This window comes from Watersipora subatra, chromosome 3, assembly GCF_963576615.1.
Source record: "Watersipora subatra chromosome 3, tzWatSuba1.1, whole genome shotgun sequence".
Classification (NCBI taxonomy): domain Eukaryota; kingdom Metazoa; phylum Bryozoa; class Gymnolaemata; order Cheilostomatida; family Watersiporidae; genus Watersipora; species Watersipora subatra.
The window spans coordinates 69,384,959-69,397,292 of record NC_088710.1 but is presented as its reverse complement, the minus strand read 5'-3'; the positions used below and the strand labels follow the sequence as shown (position 1 = coordinate 69,397,292).

Here is a 12,334-nt window from a genome sequence, read left to right as displayed (position 1 = left end):
TGTAGTTATTTTGAGAAATGAAGGGAAAGTGGTGGTAAAAAGAAAGTCTGTGGTGTGTAAAACTGGAAATGCTGGGCTGTGATAAGTGATGGTGAAATTATATACCAAGGTTGATTAATTGGAATTTTTTAAAGTTCACGTAGCCTAAGTGTGTCTCCTTCATCACCAAAGCTACACCAAATTTGTCTGTTTTTAATGTTATGGTGAAGCGATAATAAAAACCTCTTTTTATTGATCATTACTTTACTACCAGTTTATCATATATCATATAGTTTATCTATATATAGTCTATCATATATCATATAGTTTATCTATATATAGTCTATTATATATCATATAGTTTATCTATATATAGTCTATCATATATCATATAGTTTATCTATATATAGTCTATCATATATCATATAGTTCATCTATATATAGTCTATCATATATCATATAGTTTTTATAGTTTTACATAATGCATTTGATTTCGTGCTACATGTAATTAGCATGTACGACGAGTTAATTATACTTGACAAGTATCAAAATTGCTAACTTCGTCTGTTGAAAGATGACCGTATATGCAGATGCGTTTCTGAATCTTAATACTTTGGTAGTTAGAAACAATAGCTTTGCAAACTGGTTGCCAATGAGTTATCTTCTTCTCTTATTAATTTCACTTTTTTAATTTTTTTCATGCTGGTACTGCTATACCTTGGAATATCTATAGTTTCTATTATTAGCTATGCAGTAAATTTTATTTGAATGTTCACCTCAGCAGTCCATGGTCTGTAGGTGCATCTAATGTGGTGGCACCTACTGGCAATTCGCAGAGAGCAGCTAGCAAAAGGAATTCTACATATCCTGATTTCCCAGTACAGAGCAAGAAGTCATCTCCAGTTCCGGAGAGCCAGACTCCATCTAGACCTATATCTTATTATTGGAAAGAGTACAAAAATCGGATAGACGCTTTTCCTCAGCATCCTAGTGAGTTACGTGGGTCATCGCTAACTTTTGTGTACAAACTCTCGCTGGTGCTTGCTTGTCTTAAAATGAGTTTTTTCTCATAGTATGTATGTTATTAGATACACAGATATCTGATATCACAGTGTGTTGCTTAGTTATAATGTGTTATGGTATTAAATACACAGGTATCTGATATCACAGTATGTTGATTAGTTATAGCATGTTATGGTATTAGATACACATATATCTGATATCATTGTGTGTTGATTAGTTATAACGTGTTATAGTATTCGATACACAGATATCTGATATCATTGTGTGTTGATTAGTTATAACATGTTATAGTATTAAATACACAGATATCTGATATCATTGTGTGTTGATTAGTTATAACATGTTATGGTATTAGATACACAGATATCTGATATCATTGTGTGTTGATTAGTTATAACATGTTATGGTATTAGATACACAGGTATCTGATATCATTGTGTGTTGATTATTTATAACATGTTATAGTATTAGATACACAGATATCTGATATCATTGTGTGTTGATTAGTTATAACGTGTTATAGTATTCGATACACAGATATCTGATATCATTGTGTGTTGATTAGTTATAACATGTTATGGTATTAGATACACAGATATCTGATATCATAGTGTGTTGATCAGTTATAACATGTTATAGTATTAAATACACAGATATCTGATATCATTGTGTGTTGATTAGTTATAACATGTTATGGTATTAGATACACAAATATCTGATATCACAGTGTGTTGATTAGTTATAACATTTTATGGTATTAGATACACAGATATCTGATATCATTGTGTGTTGATTAGTTATAACATGTTATGGTATTAGATACACAGATATCTGATATCATTGTGTGTTGATTAGTTATAACATGTTATGGTATTAGATACACAGATATCTGATATCATTGTGTGTTGATTAGTTATAACATGTTATGGTATTCGATACACAGATATCTGATATCATTGTGTGTTGATTAGTTATAACATGTTATGGTATTAAATACACAGATATCTGATATCATTGTGTGTTGATTAGTTATAACATTTTATGGTATTAGATACACAGGTATCTGATATCATTGTGTGTTGATTAGTTATAACATGTTATAGTATTCGATACACAGATATCTGATATCACAGTGTGTTGATTAGTTATAGCATGTTATGGTATTAGATACACAGATATCTGATATCATTGTGTGTTGATTAGTTATAACATGTTATGGTATTAGATACACAGATATCTGATATCATTGTGTGTTGATTAGTTATAGCATGTTATGGTATTAGATACACAGATATCTGATATCACAGTGTGTTGATTAGTTATAACATTTTATGGTATTAGATACACAGATATCTGATATCATTGTGTGTTGATTAGTTATAACATGTTATGGTATTAGATACACAGATATCTGATATCATTGTGTGTTGATTAGTTATAACATGTTATGGTATTAGATACACAGATATCTGATATCATTGTGGGTTGATTAGTTATAACATGTTATGGTATTCGATACACAGATATCTGATATCATTGTGTGTTGATTAGTTATAACATGTTATGGTATTAAATACACAGATATCTGATATCATTGTGTGTTGATTAGTTATAACATTTTATGGTATTAGATACACAGGTATCTGATATCATTGTGTGTTGATTAGTTATAACATGTTATAGTATTCGATACACAGATATCTGATATCACAGTGTGTTGATTAGTTATAGCATGTTATGGTATTAGATACACAGATATCTGATATCATTGTGTGTTGATTAGTTATAACATGTTATGGTATTAGATACACAGATATCTGATATCATTGTGTGTTGATTAGTTATAGCATGTTATAGTATTAGATACACAGATATCTGATATCATTGTGTGTTGATTAGTTACAACATGTTATGGTATTAGATACACAGATATCTGATATCATTGTGTGTTGATTAGTTATAACATGTTATAGTATTAGATACACAGATATCTGATATCATAGTGTGTTGATCAGTTATAACATGTTATGGTATTAGATACACAGATATCTGATATCATTGTGTGTTGATTAGTTATAACATGTTATGGTATTCGATACACAAATATCTGATATCTCAGTGTGTTGATCAGTTATAACATGTTATGGTATTAAATACACAGATATCTGATATCATTGTGTGTTGATTAGTTATAACATTTTATGGTATTAGATACACAGGTATCTGATATCATTGTGTGTTGATTAGTTATAACATGTTATAGTATTCGATACACAGATATCTGATATCACAGTGTGTTGATTAGTTATAACATGTTATGGTATTAGATACACAGGTATCTGATATCATTGTGTGTTGATTAGTTATAACATGTTATGGTATTAGATACACAGGTATCTGATATCATTGTGTGTTGATTAGTTATAACATTTTATGGTATTAGATACACAGATATCTGATATCCCAGTATGTTGATTAGTTATAACATGTTATAGTATTCGATACACAGATATCTGATATCACAGTGTGTTGATTAGTTATAACATGTTATGGTATTAGATACACAGATATCTGATATCATTGTGTGTTGATTAGTTATAACATGTTATAGTATTCGATACACAGATATCTGATATCACAGTGTGTTGATTAGTTATAACATGTTATGGTATTAGATACACAGATATCTGATATCATTGTGTGTTGATTAGTTATAACATGTTATGGTATTAGATACACAGATATCTGATATCATTGTGTGTTGATTAGTTATAACATGTTATGGTATTAGATACACAGATATCTGATATCATTGTGTGTTGATTAGTTATAACATGTTATTATATTAGATACACAGATATCTGATATCATAGTGTGTTGATTAGTTATAACATGTTATGGTATTAGATAAGCAGGTATCTGATATCATTGTGTGTTGATTAGTTATAACATGTTATGGTATTAGATACACAGATATCTGATATCATTGTGTGTTGATTAGTTATAACATGTTATAGTATTCGATACACAGATATCTGATATCACAGTGTGTTGATTAGTTATAACATGTTATGGTATTAGATACACAGATATCTGATATCACAGTATGTTGATTAGTTATAACATGTTATAGTATTAGATACACAGATATCTGATATCATTGTGTGTTGATTAGTTATAACATGCTATGGTATTAGATACACAGATATCTGATATCATTGTGTGTTGATTAGTTATAACATTTTATGGTATTAGATACACAGATATCTGATATCACAGTATGTTGATTAGTTATAACATGTTATAGTATTAGATACACAGATATCTGATATCATTGTGTGTTGATCAGTTATAACATGCTATGGTATTAGATACACAGATATCTGATATCATTGTGTGTTGATTAGTTATAACATTTTATGGTATTAGATACACAGGTATCTGATATCACAGTATGTTGATTAGTTATAACATGTTATAGTATTAGATACACAGATATCTGATATCATTGTGTGTTGATTAGTTATAACATTTTATGGTATTAGATACACAGGTATCTGATATCCTATAAATGTTCTCGCAACCGATTACAGTGGGCCCATCCAAACGACATTAATTGTTTTCGGTGTTGGCATCGTAAGATGAAAATGTCGTAAAGAGGGTTACAAACCCATAGAAATTACCGTAAAACCTCTAATTGGATACCTCCTTTAATTGAACGCCACTAGGACATTTTTTTATCTTTCCGAACTCATAATAGCAAGTAGTCCATAAAAAGTGCCAGCGTCATGACGTTATTATTATTATTGAATCGAGCGTCATGACGTTTAAATAAAGGTTTTACGGTATCTAATGCAAACACCTGGTAGAGACATCAAAATTTTTGTACGTAGGCCTACTGAACATATTAAAAATTAGTAACAAAATGGTATATTAACCTCATAACTGTAGATATCTACAGTAACTTGAGTGTATTTAGTGGTTATTTTCCATTAATTTTTGTTTCACTCAATATCAGACATTTATGACACTTGGAGAATGCTAAACTAACAGAGAGCCAGCATTGTATCTCTTTCAGGCATTGTGGGAAGGATTTCGGCTAATAGCATATCAGCATCTTTGTGATTCCGACGTAGTCAGCACATCGACAGCCAAATTTAAAATTCAATAAACATTTTTGTTGATGTCGTTTGGCGGAATAAATGCCGTAATGAGGGGATGAAAAATACATGGTGTTCCACACCGTAAGGCAAAAAACCATAAAACAAGGACGCCATAACTCAGGGTGCACTGTATTTACGTTGTAGGAGTGTTTACTGTATGTTTAGTTATGATATGGCTATGTATGGTCTATTGCACTTTTGTCCTCAGCGCACATCGAAGTGGACATTCTCAAGAATGAGACTGCGATCACTATGCACACACTTCTACTTCTTCACCTAGAGAAGTTTCACGCTGACCTATCAGCAAGCTTCCACCAGTCTTATGATGCACATAGAGGTCTCTTTCGCTTTGACCTTAATGAGAAAGGTGTGAAACTAAGTATTAATTTTTGCGTTTCTCCCTTGCTTCTTTCGATATGTTGGTTTACTTACCTTTAGAAGTTCTATAGAACCACAGACCACCAAATCGCACCCATTAGTAACTATTCTCGGATACCAGGAACTGCCTGCAAATCTGACGTTATGTGTTATCAATTGAGCTCTAGGGTGGCTAGTTTGCCTTCAGACCTGTGAGTTTAGCCTTAGACCTGTGAGTTTAGCTTTAGACCTGTGAGTTTAGTCATAGACCTGTGAGTTTAGCTTTAGACATGTGAGTATAGCCTTAATTAGACCTGTTAGTTTAGCCTTAGACCTGTGAGTTTTAGCCTTTGACCTGTGTGTTTAGCCTTAGATTTAGGAGTTGAGTCATTAGAATAATGAGACATCTAAACTTGCGTGCTGAAAGGCTTTATTTTAGGAAACTGTAAATTTTTGTGCCACTTCTGGAAAAGTTTAGCCAATTGTGTGATTCGATGCTTGCAGATATTGAACAGTTGATAGCTTCAGAGGAACCCTTAATTGACGAGGATGAAACTTCTGTTCTCTCAATCCGTCCTGTTTCTACTGGTGCGGTTTTTGAGCTCCTGCTACTGTTTGTATCGGCTAGTCACTCCTATTTGTTGGTAGTATTAGGCTTACTGCTAACTTACAATAACCTGGTACAGTAGACTTTCTGTTTACGTCATATAGATTTTAAGTTATACGAACTGTAAAATTCATGTAAATTGCCTAATACATTCCAAGATCATCTCAAACTCACCCCTTAAACCATTCAAAAAAGAGAATTTTAAACATAACCTTTTAATTTGCTGACTGTCTTTCACTTGGCTTAGGGTCATTGATTATGGTAGTTTTACATTGAATTAAGTGGAGCAAGCGCCTTTCACACAACAAGATTTATGCTGTAAAGAAAAAAATAGTATATGTCTAAAATATAGTGAAGAAATTTTTTTTTAATGTAAGTGTTTATCTGTTAGTCTGATGCCAAGTTTACAGGTTAAGATAAAACATAGTAACCTGTAAACTTTCAATAAAATGCCGACTTGTGACCTTCAGCTTGGAGTGTCAGACTGACACTCTTATACCTGCACCAATAGATCTTATACCTGCACCAATAGATCTTATACCTGCACCAATAGATCTTATACCTGCACCAATAGATTTTATACCTGCACCAATAGATCTTATACCTGCACCAATAGATCTTATACCTGCACCAATAGATTTTCAGGTATTTCTAAATAATTGTTTAGCTACTTATTATTTGTGCTTTATTGGTACTCCTGACAATCTCTCATGGTACACTAGACTGCCATGGTAGTAGTATATATAATAAAAATACTCCTATATGACGCTTTCTCTCTCAAATGCGGCAAGAGGGAAAACGATATTTTTAAGGTGAACTTTGAGATTCTCATTATTGAAATCAAATTTGAGAACTTGCAGAACTTTGAGAATTTTTAACGTAATATGAAGCAAAAACTCTCCATAAATTCTTTACGTTAAGTGGAATTTACGTAAAGGGAGGCTTACGTTATAGGAGTGTCAACTGTATTTTATCGCTCTTAGGATACTTGAGCTGTGCATTGTATTAACAGATGACATAACTTGAGGAATGTGAGCTCTGTTTTATGTGTCTCGTGCATGCACTGCAGTTGAATATACTATATGTGTAGGAAAAGTGGTCTTACTAAAGATTATTAAGAACAAAAACAAGGCAAAACTGGATGCTAAAGATTTGCATGCTCATTTCGGACAGCAAAGCAAGTTCAGCATGCCTATCACAGTCTCCTATCTCCAAGATGATGGGGCTTTTCTAGAGCTTGAAACCTCTTCAGGTAGGAATATCAGCATACCGCTGGTCAGTTAATCGATGACTTCTATGCTAGTTATTAGTTGCAACAAACAGGTCGCTGACATACATCTTTGATGATATACGAAGCCTCTTGCATTGGAGCAAGCTGACCACGATGCGGAGCGATAACTTCTTGTCATTTGAGGTATGAGGACGGATACAAGTCGAGTTGTGTCGTCATTTGTTACATGAAATTTAATCTTGGTACATCGGTTGGAATATTTTGATGGAAAATAGAGTGTTCTGAATCCAAGCAGGACTTTAGCTGGATAGTTATAATTTGAGTTAGATGAAGGTAGGAAGATCTTTGTTAATGACAAACAACACTGTTGTCGTTAACAAAGATCAGTGTTATTTATTCATGGCAATGTCGAACGCTATGTTGTGTCACAACACAGCTGTGAGAATTGCCATGAGGAAATAATTTTTTTGTTTGAATAGGTACTGGGCTTTTAGAAGATTCAAGCGTTTCCTTATCGTGTGTACAACATGATTAGAAGCATTAGTTGTGGTACTTGAAATGGTTTTGTCACTTTTGTGGAGGAGTTTACTGTCACTCATAATAACTCGCCCTCGGATATCTCGAACACATGGTTAACTCGAACGGTTTTGTTTGGTCCGTTCCCACGCAATGATAAATTGCTTCAGATAACTCGACCTCAACTTCGTTAACTCGAACAGTTTTTTGCCCAACGGCTACCAAGACGGTTGTTATCGCTTTAAAATATCGCTTTATTCCAAGCCATAGAGATAAACCCTGAGTTTTAGTAGTTCGTAGGCCTCATCATTACCATCATCGACAAAATATTTTCGTCAACGACTTTTCTAAAGGTTTGGTGAAATTTGAATTTGACATCCGCTTAGCGATGGTCCTACGAAGGCTAGAAAAAGCGCGGTAACCTTCGCATAAACTTCAAGAAAAATCGGCAAAATTGATCTTGGTTAAAACGGGGTTAAAACGCTCAAAAGAAAAATATGTCTTTTTTTGGAGCATTTCAACAGCGATCAAGTTTTGCATATTTTAATCTGAAAACGTCCTGGCATTCACATCACATAAAACAACAAACAAATCTCAAGTGATAGAAACATCTCTATACTTTCTGATAAAAAATTTTTAAACTATACATTAGAAGCATTTAATTTGAAACAAGCCATTTATGCTTTTGATTTATATTATAGTTTGTATATGTACATGTATCTACTAATAAATACATCGACTTATGACAGTGCTCTGATAACTTGACCGCTCTGATAACTCGAACACTTTCACTTGGTCCCGTGAAGTTTGAGTTATCCATGTTTGACTGTATTTGATTTGATGGCAAACAGTCATAACTAACATCATACTGTTTTGGCTGAGCAGTGGCGAGCCTGCTCGTATCTACGAGTCCTCATATACTCAGCAATGAACTTGTCCTTGAGGCTTCCTTCCCTCTAATCAAGGCCTCCTTATCGGCGGCAAAGTCGTCATTACCTGCCGCTACAGCATCATCATCTTCTGGAGAACTGCCTTTTTCTCACTACACACCTCTCTCCGCTGACAAAGAAACAGGGCTGCATAATCAAAAGAAAGAGCATGTGTTACCTGAATCCAAGAAACACAGTGAGTATGTGTGTGGATAGCTTGGGATGTTAATAAACACCAATGAAGGCGCATCTTCAAGAAATGATTTTTAGACTTATTTCCCTGTGTGAAATATTCTCTATCTTGGAATTAGGTTGATATCTCAACAATGAGAATAACAGTTTTAGGATGCCTTTCTGTTCAGTTTGTAAATATTCTTCAGTAGAATTTCAGTAGAGTAAAGATCTTTCAGAATGTTTTCCAGTACTTTGTTGCCAGCAATGATTTATGGTTTTAGGGCTAATATTGACTAGCCAGAAGCTCCCTACCTTAATATTTACGCAAAAATGTGGTTGCGGCGTAGTCATAATGTGGTCTGCTACGTATCAACATCTAGTAGAGAGCAGCGCTGCTGTTCTAAGAATGACACTTAAATGATGGAAATCCTCATGCCTTCACAAATAGAATAACAAGAAAAGGGAGTTATTTGTTGTAAGATGCTAGAAAGCTCCAATTTTTGTAAAGCTGGTTAAACTATCTGAATATCCTTGCCTTTTGATTAAATGCATTTCTGTAGCCTTGTGTGTCATAAGTTTTTACCTAAAAATTTTGTATGCTGCACACATTGGAATGCTAGCTTTTAATGGTGACTTTATGGTTATAGTAAACTAGCGATCTAAAAGATGAATTTGGAGCGTTCGTGCAATAAAAAAAATAGCATAACCAAGGCCATATTAATAGGTGCTACATTACCAAGGCCATACTAATAGGTACCACATTACCAAAGCATATTAATAGGTACCACATTACCAAGGATATTAATAGGTACCACATTACCAAAAATATTAATAGGTACCACATTACCAAGGCCATACTAATAGGTACCACATAACCAATGCCATACTAACAGATTCACGACTAATTGGCACCACACTGATCAACTGTTAACTAGCACACATTGATTAACTACTAACTGTTGAGACATTGACTAACTGTTAACAAATAACACACTGATGTCCTGAGATATAGACATAGCACTCGGGTCTTCATTTTTTTTCAAGTCATTGGACATGCGTTACTCACAGTTTTTCTTTGACTCATCCTTTTAGTTGCGTGTCTAGTTGTACTGTTTTTATATTTGTGTTGTGAACACTCCTCTTTACTAACTTTATGTGTATCTTCTTAAACAGTTGATAACTTGCACGGAGAGTCGACCTTCGCTGGTCACACTCAGAGTTCCTCTTCTGAAGATGCAACCTTTTCAGCGGATGTATCTACAAATAGAGGTTGGTTAAGTGCTCCCATATCAGTCTGTCTACCATTGTATGTATTCATCTACTGCTCATATATCATTCGGTCTATCCTTGTATGTATTCATCTACTGCTGATATATCAGTCTGTCTATCCTTGTATGTATTCATCTACTGCTCATATATCAGTCTGTCTATCCTTGTATGTATTCATCTACTGTTCACATATCAGTCTGTCTATCCTTGTATGTATTCATCTACTGCTCATATATCAGTCTGTCTATCCTTGTATGTATTCATCTACTGTTCACATATCAGTCTGTCTATCCTTGTATGTATTCATCTACTGCTCACATATCAGTCTGTCTATCCTTGTATGTATTCATCTACTGCTCATATATCAGTCTGTCTATTCTTGTATGTATTCATCTACTGTTCACATATCAGTCGGTCTATCCTTGTATGTATTCATCTACTGCTCACATGTCAGTCTGTCTATCCTTGTATATATTCATCTACTGCTCGTATATCAGTCTGTCTCTCCTTGTTTGTATTCATCTACTGCTCACATATCAGTCTGTCTATCCTTGTATGTATTCATCTACTGTTCACATATCAGTCTGTCTATCCTTGTATGTATTCATCTACTGTTCACATATCAGTCTGTCTATCCTTGTATGTATTCATCTACTGCTCATATATCAGTCTGTCTATCCTTGTATATATTCATCTACTGTTCACATATCAGTCTGTCTATCCTTGTATGTATTCATCTACTGCTCATATATCAGTCTGTCTATCCTTGTATGTATTCATCTACTGTTCACATATCAGTCTGTCTATCCTTGTATGTATTCATCTACTGCTCACATATCAGTCTGTCTATCCTTGTATGTATTCATCTACTGCTCATATATCAGTCTGTCTATCCTTGTATGTATTCATCTACTGCTCATATATCAGTCTGTCTATCCTTGTATTTATTCATCTACTGCTCACATATCAGTCTGTCTATCCTTGTATTTATTCATCTACTGCTCACATATCAGTCTGTCTATCCTTGTATGTATTCATCTACTGCTCATATATCAGTCTGTCTATCCTTGTATGTATTCATCTACTGCTCATATATCAGTCTGTCTGTTCTTGTATGTATTCATCTACTGCTCATATATCGGTCTGTCTATCCTTGTATGTATTCATCTACTGCTCACATATAAGTCTGTCTATCCTTGTAGGTATTCATTCACTGCCCATATATCAGTCTGTCTATCCTTGTATGTATTCATCTACTGTTCACATATCAGTCTGTCTATCCTTGTATGTATTCATCTACTGCTCATATATCAGTCTGTCTATCCTTGTATGTATTCATCTACTGTTCACATATCAGTCTGTCTATCCTTGTATGTATTCATCTACTGCTCACATATCAGTCTGTCTATCCTTGTATGTATTCATCTACTGCTCATATATCAGTCTGTCTATCCTTGTATGTATTCATCTACTGTTCACATATCAGTCGGTCTATCCTTGTATGTATTCATCTACTGCTCACATATCAGTCTGTCTATCCTTGTATATATTCATCTACTGCTCGTATATCAGTCTGTCTATCCTTGTATGTATTCATCTACTGCTCACATATCGGTCTGTCTATCCTTGTATGTATTCATCTACTGCTCATATATCATTCGGTCTATCCTTGTATGTATTCATCTACTGCTGATATATCAGTCTGTCTATCCTTGTATGTATTCATCTACTGCTCACATATCAGTCTGTCTATCCTTGTATGTATTCATCTACTGCTCATATATCAGTCTGTCTATCCTTGTATGTATTCATCTACTGCACACATATCAGTCATTCTATCCTTGTATGTATTCATCTACTGCTCATATATCAGTCTGTCTATCCTTGTATGTATTCTTCTACTGCTCATATATCAGTCTGTCTCTCCTTGTATGTATTCATCTACTGCACACATATCAGTCTGTCTATCCTTGTATGTATTCATCTGCTGCTCATATATCAGTCTGTCTATCCTTGTATGTATTCATCTACTGTTCACATATCAGTCGGTCTATCCTTGTATGTATTCATCTACTGCTCACATATC

General features: G+C 33.9%; 1 protein-coding gene across 1 annotated transcript in view; it reads left to right on the top strand.

The window, feature by feature from the left end:
- Positions 1-12,334, top strand: part of LOC137390940 (protein mono-ADP-ribosyltransferase PARP14-like) — a 68,504-nt gene that overhangs the window by 9,748 nt on the left and 46,422 nt on the right. Inside the window, exons 6-11 of the mRNA XM_068077254.1 lie at positions 778-969; positions 5,374-5,532; positions 6,027-6,110; positions 7,220-7,381; positions 8,762-9,001; positions 10,153-10,248. Of these exons, the coding sequence (XP_067933355.1) occupies positions 778-969; positions 5,374-5,532; positions 6,027-6,110; positions 7,220-7,381; positions 8,762-9,001; positions 10,153-10,248 (933 nt within the window). The remainder of the gene's footprint in view (positions 1-777; positions 970-5,373; positions 5,533-6,026; positions 6,111-7,219; positions 7,382-8,761; positions 9,002-10,152; positions 10,249-12,334) is intronic.